The sequence below is a fragment of the Pseudophryne corroboree genome, chromosome 11 (genome assembly GCF_028390025.1).
Source record: "Pseudophryne corroboree isolate aPseCor3 chromosome 11, aPseCor3.hap2, whole genome shotgun sequence".
NCBI classification, from domain to species: Eukaryota; Metazoa; Chordata; class Amphibia; order Anura; family Myobatrachidae; genus Pseudophryne; species Pseudophryne corroboree.
The window spans coordinates 103127828-103144681 of record NC_086454.1 but is presented as its reverse complement, the minus strand read 5'-3'; the positions used below and the strand labels follow the sequence as shown (position 1 = coordinate 103144681).

General features: G+C 48.2%; 1 protein-coding gene across 3 annotated transcripts in view; it reads right to left on the bottom strand.

The window, feature by feature from the left end:
- The window catches only part of TOLLIP (toll interacting protein), a 159477-nt gene that overhangs the window by 16765 nt on the left and 125858 nt on the right, over positions 1-16854 (bottom strand). For all 3 annotated transcript variants that reach the window (XM_063944694.1, XM_063944695.1, XM_063944696.1), the window contains exon 5: positions 7720-7810. In XM_063944694.1, coding sequence (XP_063800764.1) covers positions 7720-7810 — 91 coding nt within the window. The remainder of the gene's footprint in view (positions 1-7719; positions 7811-16854) is intronic.

Below are 16854 nucleotides of genomic sequence, written 5' to 3'. Positions count from 1 at the left end.
GGTAGCTGACTGTGTGAGTAAGATTAGCGACCCTAGTGGCCGACACAAACACCAGGCCCATTTAGGAGTGGCACTGCAGTGTCACGCAGGATGTCCCTTCCAAAAAACCCTCCCCAATCAGCACATGACGCAAAGAAAAAAAGAGGCGCAATGAGGTAGCTGACTGTGTGAGTAAGATTAGCGACCCTAGTGGCCGACACAAACACCGGGCCCATTTAGGAGTGGCACTGCAGTGTCACGCAGGATGTCCCTTCCAAAAAACCCTCCCCAATCAGCACATGACGCAAAGAAAAAAAGAGGCGCAATGAGGTAGCTGACTGTGTGAGTAAGATTAGCGACCCTAGTGGCCGACACAAACACCGGGCCCATTTAGGAGTGGCACTGCAGTGTCACGCAGGATGTCCCTTCCAAAAAACCCTCCCCAATCAGCACATGACGCAAAGAAAAAAAGAGGCGCAATGAGGTAGCTGACTGTGTGAGTAAGATTAGCGACCCTAGTGGCCGACACAAACACCGGGCCTATTTAGGAGTGGCACTGCAGTGTCACGCAGGATGTCCCTTCCAAAAAACCCTCCCCAATCAGCACATGACGCAAAGAAAAAAAGAGGCGCAATGAGGTAGCTGACTGTGTGAGTAAGATTAGCGACCCTAGTGGCCGACACTAACACCGGGCCCATTTAGGAGTGGCACTGCAGTGTCACGCAGGATGTCCCTTCCAAAAAACCCTCCCCAATCAGCACATGACGCAAAGAAAAAAAGAGGCGCAATGAGGTAGCTGACTGTGTGAGTAAGATTAGCGACCCTAGTGGCCGACACAAACACCGGGCCCATTTAGGAGTGGCACTGCAGTGTCACGCAGGATGTCCCTTCCAAAAAACCCTCCCCAAACAGCACATGACGCAAAGAAAAATAAAAGAAAAAAGAGGTGCAAGATGGAATTGTCCTTGGGCCCTCCCACCCACCCTTATGTTGTATAAACAAAACAGGACATGCACACTTTAACCAACCCATCATTTCAGTGACAGGGTCTGCCACACGACTGTGACTGATATGACGGGTTGGTTTGGACCCCCCCCAAAAAAGAAGCAATTAATCTCTCCTTGCACAAACTGGCTCTACAGAGGCAAGATGTCCACCTCATCATCACCCTCCGATATATCACCGTGTACATCCCCCTCCTCACAGATTATCAATTCGTCCCCACTGGAATCCACCATCTCAGCTCCCTGTGTACTTTGTGGAGGCAATTGCTGCTGGTCCATGTCTCCGCGGAGGAATTGATTATAATTCATTTTAATGAACATCATCTTCTCCACATTTTCTGGATGTAACCTCGTACGCCGATTGCTGACAAGGTGAGCGGCGGCACTAAACACTCTTTCGGAGTACACACTTGTGGGAGGGCAACTTAGGTAGAATAAAGCCAGTTTGTGCAATGGCCTCCAAATTGCCTCTTTTTCCTGCCAGTATAAGTATGGACTGTGTGACGTGCCTACTTGGATGCGGTCACTCATATAATCCTCCACCATTCTTTCAATGGGGAGAGAATCATATGCAGTGACAGTAGACGACATGTCCGTAATCGTTGTCAGGTCCTTCAGTCCGGACCAGATGTCAGCATCAGCAGTCGCTCCAGACTGCCCTGCATCACCGCCAGCGGGTGGGCTCGGAATTCTGAGCCTTTTCCTCGCACCCCCAGTTGCGGGAGAATGTGAAGGAGGAGATGTTGACAGGTCGCGTTCCGCTTGACTTGACAATTTTCTCACCAGCAGGTCTTTCAACCCCAGCAGACTTGTGTCTGCCGGAAAGAGAGATCCAAGGTAGGCTTTAAATCTAGGATCGAGCACGGTGGCCAAAATGTAGTGCTCTGATTTCAACAGATTGACCACCCGTGAATCCTTGTTAAGCGAATTAAGGGCTCCATCCACAAGTCCCACATGCCTAGCGGAATCGCTCCGTGTTAGCTCCTCCTTCAATGTCTCCAGCTTCTTCTGCAAAAGCCTGATGAGGGGAATGACCTGACTCAGGCTGGCAGTGTCTGAACTGACTTCACGTGTGGCAAGTTCAAAGGGCATCAGAACCTTGCACAACGTTGAAATCATTCTCCACTGCGCTTGAGACAGGTGCATTCCACCTCCTATATCGTGCTCAATTGTATAGGCTTGAATGGCCTTTTGCTGCTCCTCCAACCTCTGAAGCATATAGAGGGTTGAATTCCACCTCGTTACCACTTCTTGCTTCAGATGATGGCAGGGCAGGTTCAGTAGTTTTTGGTGGTGCTCCAGTCTTCTGTACGTGGTGCCTGTACGCCGAAAGTGTCCCGCAATTTTTCTGGCCACCGACAGCATCTCTTGCACGCCCCTGTCGTTTTTTAAATAATTCTGCACCACCAAATTCAAGGTATGTGCAAAACATGGGACGTGCTGGAATTTGCCCATATTTAATGCACACACAATATTGCTGGCGTTGTCCGATGCCACAAATCCACAGGAGAGTCCAATTGGGGTAAGCCATTCCGCGGTGATCTTCCTCAGTTGCCGTAAGAGGTTTTCAGCTGTGTGCGTATTCTGGAAACCGGTGATACAAAGCGTAGCCTGCCTAGGAAAGAGTTGGCGTTTGCGAGATGCTGCTACTGGTGCCGCCGCTGCTGTTCTTGCGGCGGGAGTCCATACATCTACCCAGTGGGCTGTCACAGTCATATAGTCCTGACCCTGCCCTGCTCCACTTGTCCACATGTCCGTGGTTAAGTGGACATTGGGTACAACTGCATTTTTTAGGACACTGGTGAGTCTTTTTCTGACGTCCGTGTACATTCTCGGTATCGCCTGCCTAGAGAAGTGGAACCTAGATGGTATTTGGTAACGGGGGCACACTGCCTCAATAAATTGTCTAGTTCCCTGTGAACTAACGGCGGATACCGGACGCACGTCTAACACCAACATAGTTGTCAAGGCCTCAGTTATCCGCTTTGCAGCAGGATGACTGCTGTGATATTTCATCTTCCTCGCAAAGGACTGTTGAACAGTCAATTGCTTACTGGAAGTAGTACAAGTGGGCTTACGACTTCCCCTCTGGGATGACCATCGACTCCCAGCAGCAACAACAGCAGCGCCAGCAGCAGTAGGCGTTACACGCAAGGATGCATCGGAGGAATCCCAGGCAGGAGAGGACTCGTCAGAATTGCCAGGGACATTGCCTGCAGGACTATTGGCATTCCTGGGGAAGGAGGAAATTGACACTGAGGGAGTTGGTGGGGTGGTTTGCGTGAGCTTGGTTACAAGAGGAAGGGATTTACTGGTCAGTGGACTGCTTCCGCTGTCACCCAAAGTTTTTGAACTTGTCACTGACTTATTATGAATGCGCTGCAGGTGACGTATAAGGGAGGATGTTCCGAGGTGGTTAACGTCCTTACCCCTACTTATTACAGCTTGACAAAGGGAACACACGGCTTGACACCTGTTGTCCGCATTTCTGTTGAAATAGTTCCACACCGAAGAGCTGATTTTTTTGGTATTTTCACCAGGCATGTCAACGGCCATATTCCTCCCACGGACAACAGGTGTCTCCCCGGGTGCCTGACTTAAACAAACCACCTCACCATCAGAATCCTCCTGGTCAATTTCCTCCCCAGCGCCAGCAACACCCATATCCTCCTCATCCTGGTGTACTTCAACACTGACATCTTCAATCTGACTATCAGGAACTGGACTGCGGGTGCTCCTTCCAGCACTTGCAGGGGGCGTGCAAATGGTGGAAGGCGCATGCTCTTCACGTCCAGTGTTGGGAAGGTCAGGCATCGCAACCGACACAATTGGACTCTCCTTGTGGATTTGGGATTTCGAAGAACGCACAGTTCTTTGCTGTGCTTTTGCCAGCTTGAGTCTTTTCATTTTTCTAGCGAGAGGCTGAGTGCTTCCATCCTCATGTGAAGCTGAACCACTAGCCATGAACATAGGCCAGGGCCTCAGCCGTTCCTTGCCACTCCGTGTGGTAAATGGCATATTGGCAAGTTTACGCTTCTCCTCCGACAATTTTATTTTAGGTTTTGGAGTCCTTTTTTTACTGATATTTGGTGTTTTGGATTTGACATGCTCTGTACTATGACATTGGGCATCGGCCTTGGCAGACGACGTTGCTGGCATTTCATCGTCTCGACCATGACTAGTGGCAGCAGCTTCAGCACGAGGTGGAAGTGGATCTTGATCTTTCCCTAATTTTGGAACCTCAACATTTTTGTTCTCCATATTTTAATAGGCACAACTAAAAGGCACCTCAGGTAAACAATGGAGATGGATGGATACTAGTATACAATTATGGACGGACTGCCGAGTGCCGACACAGAGGTAGCTACAGCCGTGAACTACCGTACTGTGTCTGCTGCTAATATAGACTGGTTGATAAAGAGATGTCGTAGTATGTATGTATGAAGAAGAAAGAAAAAAAAACCACGGTTAGGTGGTATACAATTATGGACGGACTGCCGAGTGCCGACACAGAGGTAGCCACAGCCGTGAACTACCGTACTGTACTGTGTCTGCTGCTAATATAGACTGGTTGATAAAGAGATGTCGTAGTATGTATGTATGAAGAAGAAAGAAAAAAAAACCACGGGTAGGTGGTATACAATTATGGACGGACTGCCGAGTGCCGACACAGAGGTAGCCACAGCCGTGAACTACCGTACTGTACTGTGTCTGCTGCTAATATAGACTGGTTGATAAAGAGATGTAGTAGTATGTATGTATAAAGAAGAAAGAAAAAAAAAACACGGGTAGGTGGTATACAATTATGGACGGACTGCCGAGTGCCGACACAGAGGTAGCAACAGCCGTGAACTACCGTACTGTACTGTGTCTGCTGCTAATATAGACTGGTTGATAAAGAGATGTCGTAGTATGTATGTATAAAGAAGAAAGAAAAAAAAACCACGGTTAGGTGGTATACAATTATGGACGGACTGCCGAGTGCCGACACAGAGGTAGCCACAGCCGTGAACTACCGTACTGTACTGTGTCTGCTGCTAATATAGACTGGTTGATAAAGAGATGTCGTAGTATGTATGTATGAAGAAGAAAGAAAAAAAAACCACGGTTAGGTGGTATACAATTATGGACGGACTGCCGAGTGCCGACACAGAGGTAGCCACAGCCGTGAACTACCGTACTGTACTGTGTCTGCTGCTAATATAGACTGGTTGATAAAGAGATGTCGTAGTATGTATGTATAAAGAAGAAAGAAAAAAAAACCACGGTTAGGTGGTATACAATTATGGACGGACTGCCGAGTGCCGACACAGAGGTAGCCACAGCCGTGAACTACCGTACTGTACTGTGTCTGCTGCTAATATAGACTGGTTGATAAAGAGATGTAGTAGTATGTATGTATAAAGAAGAAAGAAAAAAAAACCACGGGTAGGTGGTATACAATTATGGATGGACTGCCGAGTGCCGACACAGAGGTAGCTACAGCCGTGAACTACCGTACTGTGTCTGCTGCGACTGGATGATAAATAATGATATAAAAAATATATATATATCACTACTGCAGCCGGACAGGTATATATATTATATAATGACGGACCTGCTGGACACTGTCTGTCAGCAGAATGAGTTTTTTATAGAATAAAAAAAAAAACACCACACAAGTGAAGTCACACGACGAGTGTTTAACTTTTTCAGGCACTCACAATATAGTATACTACTAACTATACTGGTGGTCAGTGTGGTCAGGTCACTGGTCAGTCACACTGGCAGTGGCACTCCTGCAGCAAAAGTGTGCACTGTTTAATTTTAATATAATATGTACTCCTGGCTCCTGCTATAACCTATAACTGGCACTGCAGTGCTCCCCAGTCTCCCCCACAATTATAAGCTGTGTGAGCTGAGCACAGTCAGATATATAATATATACATAGATGATGCAGCACACTGGGCTGAGCAGTGCACACAGATATGGTATGTGACTGTCTTGTACTCCTGGCTCCTGCTATAACCTATAACTGGCACTGCAGTGCTCCCCAGTCTCCCCCACAATTATAAGCTGTGTGAGCTGAGCACAGTCAGATATATAATATATACATAGATGATGCAGGCATGCAGCACACTGGGCTGAGCAGTGCACACAGATATGGTATGTGACTGAGTCACTGTGTGTACCGTTTTTTTCAGGCAGAGAACGGATATATTAAATAAAACAACTGCACTGCTGGTGGTCACTGTGGTCAGTCACTAAACTCTGCACTCTCTTCTACAGTATCAGCCTCAGGTCAATCTCTCTCTCTCTCTCCTAATCTAAATGGAGAGGACGCCAGCCACGTCCTCTCCCTATCAATCTCAATGCACGTGTGAAAATGGCGGCGACGCGCGGCTCCTTATATAGAATCCGAGTCTCGCGAGAATCCGACAGCGTCATGATGACGTTCGGGCGCGCTCGGGTTAACCGAGCAAGGCGGGAAGATCCGAGTCGCTCGGACCCGTGAAAAAAAACATGAAGTTCGTGCGGGTTCGGATTCAGAGAAACCGAACCCGCTCATCTCTAGAAACTACACATCCCAGCATGCCCTGACACAGCTTTAGCATTCTCTGACAGCAAAACTGTGTCAGGGCATGCTGAGATATGTAGTTTCACAACAGCTGGAGAGCCGCAGTTTGGACATGCCTTCCTTAGTGGGTATTGTCTGGTGATCACCTAACAATTATTAGCCTGCACTGCTGAAATACTAGTAAAGCTGTTGGATGGGGAGAGCAGGGGTTAACCAGCATACCGGCGCCGGGAGCCCGACCGCCGGCTTACCGACAGTGTGGCGAGCGCAAATGAGCCCCTTGTGGGCTCGCTGCGCTCGCCACGCTACGGGCACGGTGGCGCGCGCGCCACACTATTTTATTCTCCCTCCAGGGGGTCGTGGACCCCCACGAGGGAGAATAAGTGTCGGTATGCCGGCTGTCGGGATCCCGGCGCCGGTATACTGTGCGCCGGGATCCCGTCAGTCGGCATACAGAAGACCACCCGGAGAGCAGATAACGCACTCATTTGATGCGGTAGATTTGTCTATTTTTCAAAATGTTATGTCTGGTTGAGTTATATTATTCCTATACATTTTAGGTATTTAATTAAAAAATAAACATAACTAAAAAAGGCATTATAATCATCTTCAGATTTCATTATGAAGACCTATGTGCAGAATTAGTTTTTTTAGGTTTCCGTTTTGAGAGAGGTGGCTTAATGCCGATGCAAGAACCGCAAAGTAATTCTTGGTGGCTAGACAGAAATACGTATTTGCTTAACATTTTAATTTAAAAAAAAAACACTTTTTGGCTATTTTGGGTAAACTGGTTTTGCTGTGTGAGGAATGTTATTCTGAGCAAAATCCAAGTCTTCTGAAATATAAAAGGTATCATAAGTCTGGGTACTGCATAAATAATTACGGATATTAATGCTGAAATACGACATGCCCAAAAAGAGAGCCAAAACAGGCTGATCAGTGAAGGGGTTAAAATAGTCTGTGTGTCATTATTGTATTATCGGACAGACCCAAATAACACACATCCTCTATTTCATAAGTAAAGCCAAACACACACACACACACACATATATATATATATATATATATATATATATATATATATATATATATATATATTAGACTCAGTCTACAGACTACACACATCATTACTTGCCCTGCAACAAATACGTACACAGCTTGGTCATCTAGCAAACTCACCTGCGATAGGTACATAGCCAACACCTTGCTGGTATACTGTAGGCATTAACACCACCGGCTGAGGCTGCATCATCATTGCGGCTGGCACAGACTGAAATGGATAACATGGAAAAGTAAATTAAAAAAAAATAAAAAAAGAAAGAGCTAGTTCTATTCGTGAACTCTGCATTGTATATGAATGTGTATCTCACACACAGGCAGAGATTCAGTTAGCAGCAAGAGTCCCATCTAATACAATATGGGTTACCCAGCAGCAAGACTGCGCATACAAGTTGAGTATCCCATATCCAAATATTCCGAAATACGGAATATTCCGAAATACGGACTTTTTTGAGTGAGATAGTGAAACCTTTGTTTCCTGATGACTCAATGTACACAAACTTTGTTTGATACACAAAGTTATTAAAAATATTGTATAAAATGACCTTTAGGCTGTGTGCATAAGGCGTATATGAAACATAAATGAATTGTGTGAATGTAGATACTTTGTTTAATGCACAAAGTTATAAAAAATATTGGCTAAAATTACCTTCAGGCTGTGTGTATAAGGTGTATATGTAACATAAATGAATTCTGTGCTTAGATTTAGGTCCCATCGCCATGATATCTCATTATGGTATGCAATTATTCCAAAATACGGAAAAATCCGATATCCAAAATACCTCTGGTCCCAAGCATTTTGGATATGGGATACTCAACCTGTATTTTCCTACTACAGTATCCTATGTGCGCAGGAACCTTGCCCATAACTGAATCTCCTGCATGGACTTGCTGGTAATATTACAGGTAAATCTTTTTTGCTTAAGGGTTGTTTGTAAAATTGATAATGCTGTGATTGGTTGCAAGCAAGCCTCGCCCCGTGAACATTCCAGTGTTCTGACTGGCTACTAGTCAATCTATGCCAGTCAATGTTTTATTGCCCTGATTATATAATGCTCGGTTGGCTATATAAAAGAATGATTGCCAGTTTGTCTACACAGTGAACATTCCAATTCTCTTTTCTCAAGCATCCATAGGGGATACTGGAGCTGTTGATGACAGTGGGGTATAGATGGGGTCCGAGAGCCAGTGCACTTTAAATTTTAATGTGTAGTGTGTGTGTCGGCTGCTCCCCCCATGCCCCTTCCAACAGACCCAATTTTAGAAAAAGTGCCCTCAGAGCCGGGCATGCTCTGGAAGAGCTCCAGAGGATTTCTTTTAAAATGTCCTTTTTCTTTTGTGCTTTTACAGATAAACAGTTAGCCACTGTTTATCTGCTCCGTGGGAGTTCCTGGGGGGGGATCCAGTCCCACCTTCAGTGGTCGGCGCCCGCCCAAAGCTGGGTGAGTAGCCGGATCCCCAGTTAGTGGCAGCACATTTCCACCCGTGATAGCGGTAATACCACTCACAGTCCCGGCTCCTGACAGGGCGCTCTGCATTCATAAAAATCCTCAGAGCGGTTACTTACACTGACGCGCTGAGGAGAGGACACAGGCAGCGCATAGTCATTCACAAAACTGCTAAGCGCAGTTACTTACACTGACGCGCTGAGGAGAGGTCACAGACAGCGTGCAGTCATTCACAAAATTCCTCAGTGCAGTTGCTTACATAGGCATAGCCGGAGGTGGCTCTCACGCCTCTCGAGGTACCAGAGGTCGAGGGCGCCAAGCAACCGCCGCTGCTCAAGCTGAACAGAAGTCCGTTACCAAGCATGACGGTTCTTTCTTCCACCAGGCAGATGCCAGGGTGGGTGCTCGACTCAGAAACTTCAGTCACGTCTGGGACGTCACCTGCCAGGACGCCTGGGTCAGGGATTTCATTCGGTGGGGTTACAAGGTAGACTTCGAGTCCACTCCCCCAAAGAGATTCTTCACTTCAGGTTTGGCAGCTTTCCAAGTCAAACGGGTAATTCTTCAACAGGCCATTCAGAAGCTTCTAGTTCAGGGAATGGTGATTCCAGTGCCAACTCACAAACGCAACAAAGGCTTCTATTTAGATTTGATTGTAGTGCCCAAGCCGGATGGCTTGGTCAGGCCCATCCTGAATCTGAAATCCCTGAATCCATATCTACGGATTTTCAGATTCAAGATGGAATCGCTGCGGGCTGTCACTGCGGGTTTGGAGGAACAGGAGATTTTGTTATCGTTGGATATTAAGGACGCGTACCTTCACATCCCCATCTGGTCTTCGCATCAGGCGTACCTTAGTTTTGCCCTCAAGGAGGACCACTATCAGTTCCAGGCCCTTACCTTTGGACTCTCGTCAGTTCCCAGGGTATTCACCAAGGTGATGGCAGAAATGATGTCTCAACTCCGACTACAAGGGGTGAATGTTGTCCCTTACCTGGATGACCTGATCATAAAAGCACTATCCCGGGAACAGCTGCTCCGAAGCATTGCTCCCACTCAAGATCTGCTCATCCGACACGGGTGGATTTTGAATCTGCAGAAGTCTCAGCTGGAACCAACACAACATCTGCAGTTTCTTGGGATGATCCCCGACACTGTGTATCAACGGATTTTCTTGCCTCGGGACAGAGCCCAGGCAATTCAGGCTATGGTACGGTTGGGTCTTGCAACCTCACCAGGTCTCCATACATCTCTGCATCTGTCTCTTGGGCAAGATGGTAGCTTCCTTTAAAGTGGTTCAGTACGAAAGGTTACATTCCTGCCCTGTTCAATTGGATCTACTCTCCAAATGGACGGGGTCACACCTCCATATGCATCAGCTTGTCCGCATGTCCCCCCGCACTAGTCTGTCTCTTCTGTGGTGGTTGCAGTGCACACACCTTTTGCAGGGTTGGTCTTTCAGCGAGGCGAAATGAATTCTCCTGACAACAGATGCAAGCCTCAGGGGTTGGGGAGCGGTGACACAGCGCTCTCACTTCCAGGGCCGCTGGTCCAACGAGGAAACTGGTCTACCGATCAACATTTTGGAGTTGAGGGGGATATTCAACGCTCTCTGTTAGGCCTTTCCTCTACTGCAGGGTCATCCCATTCAGATGCAGTTGGACAGCGCCACGCTGTGGCGTACATCAATCGTCAAAGAGGAACCAAAAGCAGAGCCTGCATGAGAGAAGTGACCAAATTCCTACAGTGGATGGAGATGTACGCTTCCGCAATCTCAGCGATCTTTATCCCGGATGTAGACAACTGGGAGTCGGATTACCTGAGCAGACAGGATCTAGACCCGGGAGAGTGGGGCTTACGCCCACAGGTTTTCCAACAAATCATTGCTTGGTGGGGGATTCCGAACATCGATTTGATGGCATCTCTCCACCAGTATTGTTCACGGACGCAAGACCCGGGAGCGTTGGCAGTGGATGCACTGACAATTCCCTGGTGCTGCCGGAAAGTCTACATCTCTCCCCCCCACCCACCCATTCCCCAACGATTCCACGATTCCTGTAGCGGATAAAAGGGGAGTAAGTGCTAGATATTCTTATAGCTCCGGATTGGGCTCGGAGGGCGTGGTATGCCGACCTCTTTGCTCTCCTCATTGACGATCCGTGGCACCTCCCTCTTCGAGACGATCTTCTTCAGCAAGGTCCTTGCGTTTATCCACACTTAAGTCAGCTACGTTTGACGGCGTGGCTGTTGAGACAGAATTACTAGCCCGCAAAGGTATTCCACGATCGGTTATACCTACCACACTCCGCGCTACAAAGGAAATCACTTCCAGGCATTACCACCGCATATGGAAGGCTTATGTGGTCTGGTGTGAGGGAAAGGGCGGGGTGTTGCACTGTTACAGCCCCCGTTTACTGAAGTTGCTGCTCCTTGGGAGTTGGCTATTGTCCTGGAATTTCTCAAGAGTTCCTCGTTTGAGCCTTTGCAGTCAGCTGACATCAAATATCTCACATGGAAGACTGATATTCTCCTTGCCTTGGCTAGGAGGGTGTCTGAATTGGGAACTCTGTCCTGTAGACCTCCTTACCTAATTTTTCATGCAAACAGGGCAGAATTGCACACTAAACAGGCTTTTCTCCCTAAGGTAGTTTCTGCTTTCCATTTCAACCAACCCATTGTGGTTCCAGTTTTTTCTACTGCCTCTTCGAGATGTCGGGCGCTGGACGTGGTGCGAGCCCTTCGTACCTACGGAAGCGCAGTGAAAATTCGAAAGTCTGACTCTCTTTTTGTCCTTTATAATGCCAATAAGAAAGGCTGGCCAGCCTCCAAGCAATCTATTACTCGCTGGATCAAATTTACCATTCAACAGGCTTATTCTTGGACGTCTCAGCCTCTGCCGTCGCCTGTTACGGCTCATTCTACGCGCTCGGTGGATTCTTCCTGGGAGGCTGCAGGGGACTTTCCACTTTGCAGTTGTGCCGTGCTGCTACCTGGTCAGGCAGCAACACGTTTGTTGAGTTTTATAGGTTTGATACCTTGGCGGCACCTCTCAGATTGGGCGTTCGGTTCTGCTGGATGCACAGCACCCTCCCACCCAAATTGGGTGCTCTGGGACGTCCCCACTGTCATCAACAGGTCCAGTATTCCCTATGGATGCTTGAGAAAATAGGATTTTGGTACTAACTGTTAAATCCTTTTCTCAAAGTCCATAGGGAATACTGGACGCCGGGTGTGGTATGGAAGGTAGATAGTATCTAGGTCGACAGTGTCTAGGTTGGCCTCTATTGGTCGACAGCAACTAGGTCGACAAGTCAAAAGAGCGACATGAGTTTTTGATTTATTTTTTTTGGTGTCGTTTTCTCCGTACAGTGATCAGGAACCCAAATAAGTGCACCATGTTCCCTTGCATGGCGAGTGGGCAAGGTGCCACATTGCGCTTGGCACAGGTTACTATTCCCAATTGTAGTCCGCGGGGATCGTTAAGTATGAAAAAGTTAAAATAATGGGGGGGGAAAGCATGTCGGCCTTCTGACCTGTCGACCTAGTTACTGTCGACCAATAGTGGTCGACCTAGTTACTCTCGACCTAGAGACCGAATCCCCTGGACCCGGTGCTGTTTTACTCCTGCAGACGGTTTGGTTGTGTGTTGCTTGTTTGTAGTTGCTGTTCAGTTCTCAGTTTTCTGTTATACTGTTCTTTTCTTGTTCTCCTCTCCAGTCTTGTCCGTACTCTTTGGGCACAGTTTTTCTGAACTGTGTCTGTTGGGGGGGCATAGGGGGGAGGAGCCGGCACACACACATTAAAATTTAAAATGCAGCGGCTCTCGGACCCCATCTATACCCCACAGTCATCAACAGCTCCAATATTCCCTATAGACTCCCATTATTGTGCTACAAAAAAAAAAATACATAAGCCGCTAAAATTAATGTGAAATGTATCAGAAACCAGTGGAGGAATGAAACAGTATGTATTATAGCCATGAAAAAAGTCTAATAAACACCTAAGTATGTGTACATTCACACAATTCATTTAGGTTTCATATACACCTTATACACACAGCCTGAAGGTCATTTAATACAAATAATTTTAATAACTTTGTATATTAAACAAAGTTTGGGTACACTGAGCCATCAGAAAACAAAGGCTTCACTATCTCAGTCTCACTCAAAAAAACGAGATCTATGGTAAGAACTTGGATTTGACAATGGGGTGTAGAGTAGGATCCGAGGCACCAACAGGCTCAAAGCTTTGACTGTTCCCAGAATGCACAGCACCGCCTCCTCTATAACCCTGCCTCCCTGCACAGGAGTTCAGTTTTTAGTTAACCAGCCCAATGCAGTAGCAGGAAAAGAGACGACAACGGTTAGTAGCCGTATACACCTCACTCTCACGACAAGAGAAGTGTCAGCGGCTAATGCCATACCAACCCAAAGAACCTAAGTGCGTCAGGGTGGGCGCCTTGTGGAGCCCAGTGTACCTCGCAGAAAGAGATTTAACAAAGGTAAGTTCTTACCATAAATCTCGTTTTCTGCTGCGGGGTACACTGGGCTCCACAAGGATTGGACAATGGGGATGTCCTAAAGCAGTTCCTTATGGGAGGGGACACACTGTAGGGGGCACAAGAACCCGGCATCCAAAGGAAGCATCCTGGGAAGCGGCAGTATCGAAGGCATAGAACCTTATGAACGTGTTCCCGGAGGACCACGTAGCCGACTTGCACAATTGGTAAAGGGTCGCACCACGTTGGGCCGCCCAAGAAGGTCCAACAGACCGAGTAGAATGGGCAGTAATGCGAGTAGAAGCTGATAGACCAGCCTTCACATAAGCATGTGCAATCACCATTCTAATCCATCTGGCCAGGGTCTGCTTGTGAGCAGGCCAGCCACGTTTGTGAAATCCAAACAAAACAAAGAGAGAATCAGATTTTCGAACAGAAGCAGTTCTCTTCACGTAGATACGGAGAGCCCGTACCACATCCAAAGACCTCTCTTTGGGAGACAGATCAGGAGAGACAAGGGCCGGAACCACAATCTCCTGATTAAGGTGGAACGAAGAAACCACCTTAGGTAAATATCCGGGACGAGTCCGAAGAACCGCCCGGTCACGGTGAAAAATCAGATATGGGGAACTACAAGACAAGGCACCCAGATCCGACACTCTTCTAGCAGAGGCAATAGCCAGCAAGACCACCACCTTAAGGGAAAGCCACTTAAGGTCAGCTGAACCCAGGGGTTCAAACGAAGGCTCCTACAACGCCTCCAAAACCAAAGAAAGACAAGTCCCAAGGAGTCACAGGCGGGACATAGCGAGGTTGGATACGCAACACACCCTGAGTGAAAATATGAACATCAGGTAAAGTTGCAATTTTTCTCTGAAACCACACCGACGAGGCAGAAATATGAACCTTGAGGGAGGCCAGACGCAGGCCTAAATCTAGGCCCTGCTGCAGAAAAGCCAGAAGTTTGGCTGTACTAAACTTGGAAGCGTTATAATTATTAGATGCGCACCAACCAAAGTAGGAATGCCAGACCCTATAGTAAATCCGAGCAGAAGCCGGTTTACGGGCCCGTAACATAGTTTTAATGATCTCTTCAGAAAAACCCTTAGCCCTCAAGACGGAAGCTTCAAAAGCCACGCCGTCAAAGACAGACGGGCTAGGTCCTGGTAGACACAGGGGCCCTGAACGAGGAGGTCTGGGCGTTGTGGAAGCAGAAGTAGACACTCTGACGATAGGCCCTGCAGGTCTGAGAACCAGTGCCGTCTGGGCCACGCCGGAGCTATGAGAAGCAGATTTCCTTTTTCTTGCTTGAACTTCCGAATTACCCTGGGCAGGAGTGACATCGGAGGGAACACGTATGGCAGCCGAAACCTCCACAGCATCGCCAGCGCATCCACGAATGCTGCCTGAGGACCCCTTGTTCTTACTCCGAAGACCGGAACCTTGTGATTGTGTCGAGACGCCATCAGATCTACATCTGGAAGACCCCACTTTTCCACTAGGAGTTGAAACACTTCTGGATGGAGGCCCCACTCGCCGGCATGCACGTCCTGACGACTGAGAAAGTCCGCTTCCCGATTCAGGACTCCCGGAATGAATATTGCCGATATGGCCGGTAGATGGCGTTCCGCCTAATGTAGAATCCGTGAGACTTCCTTCACTGCTGAACGGCTTCGAGTGATGTAAGCCACAGTGGTGGCGTTGTCCGACTGTATTTGAACAGGACGGTTCTGAATTAAATGCTGGGCCAGGTTCAACGCATTGAAGACCGCCCGCAATTACAGAATGATGATCGAGAGGAGAGACTCCTCCTTGGTCCACCGACCCTGAAGGGAGTGTTGCTCCAGCACCGCGCCCCAACCTCTTAGACTGGCATCTGTCGTCAACAGGACCCAGTTGGATATCCAGAAGGGACGGCCCCTGCACAACTGTTGGTCCCGGAGACACCAAAGTAGCGACAGACGGACCTCCGGAGTCAATGAGATCATGTGAGACCTAATCCGGTGAGGCAGGCCGTCCCACTTGACTAGAATCAGCCTCTGTAGGGGGCGAGAATGGAATTGAGCATACTCCACCATGTCGAATGCTGAGACCATGAGGCCCAGCACCTGCATTGCCAAATGTATCGACACTTGCGGACGAGAAAGGAAGCAATGAATCCTGTCCTGAAGCTTCAGGACTTTCTCCTGAGACAACAACCACCGCTGGTTGTGAGTGTCCAATAGCGCTCCCAGGTGCACCATGCTCTGAGCAGGGAACAGGGAGGATTTCTTCCAGTTGATGAGCCACCCGTGGGCTTGTAGAAACCGGACCATCATATCCAGATGACACAGGAGAAGTTCTGGGGAATTTGCCAGGATTAACAAGTCGTCCAGGTACGGCAGTATCCTGACCCCTTGACGGCGGAGTACCACCGTCATCACCGCCATTACTTTGGTGAAGACTCGCGGAGCCGTTGTCAAACCAAAAGGTAACGCTCGAAACTGGTAATGAAGGTTGCCAATAGCGAACCTCAGGTATTGCTGATGTGACGCTGCTATAGGAATATGCAGGTAAGCATCCTGTATATCCAGGGAGACCATGTAGTCCCAAGGTTCCAAGGCCAGAACTATAGAGCGAAGGGTTTCCATACGGAACTTGGAAACCTTCACAAACCTGTTCAATGCCTTGAGGTTGAGAATGGCCCGGTAGGACCCATTCGGTTTCGAGACTAGAAACAGCGGAGAATAGTACCCCCGGCCCATCTGCGCAAGAGGCACCTGTACTACGACTCCTGTATCCAGGAGGGTCTGTACTACCGAATGTAGAGTGTTTGCCTTTGTCTAGTCCAATGGGACGTCTGTACGGCAAAATCGATGAGGGGGTCGGTTTTTGAAGGCTATGGCGTAACCTCGAGTGACGACTTCCCGTACCCAGGCATCTGAATTGGTCTTCAACCATTCCTGGGTACACCCTAGAAGCCGGCCCCCCACCCTGGGATCCCCCAGGGGGAGGCCCGCCCCGTTATGTGGCAGGCTTATCGGTCTTGGAAGCTGGCTGACGGGCCGCCCAGGCTCTTTTGGGCTTTGGCTTACCAGGTTTGGAAGTGCGGGCCTGCTTGTTGTACGCCTGACCTTTTGCTTTACCTGAAGGACGAAAGGGGTGAAAGGAAGTACCCTTAGAGACAGAAGGAGCGGTACTTGGCAGATAGGCGGTTTTGACAGTAGCCAAGTCAGCCACAATCTTATTTAAGTCCTCCCCAAACAGAATATCTCCCTTGAAAGGGAGTACCTCCAGGGTTTTTCTATAGTCCAGATCCACAGACCAGGA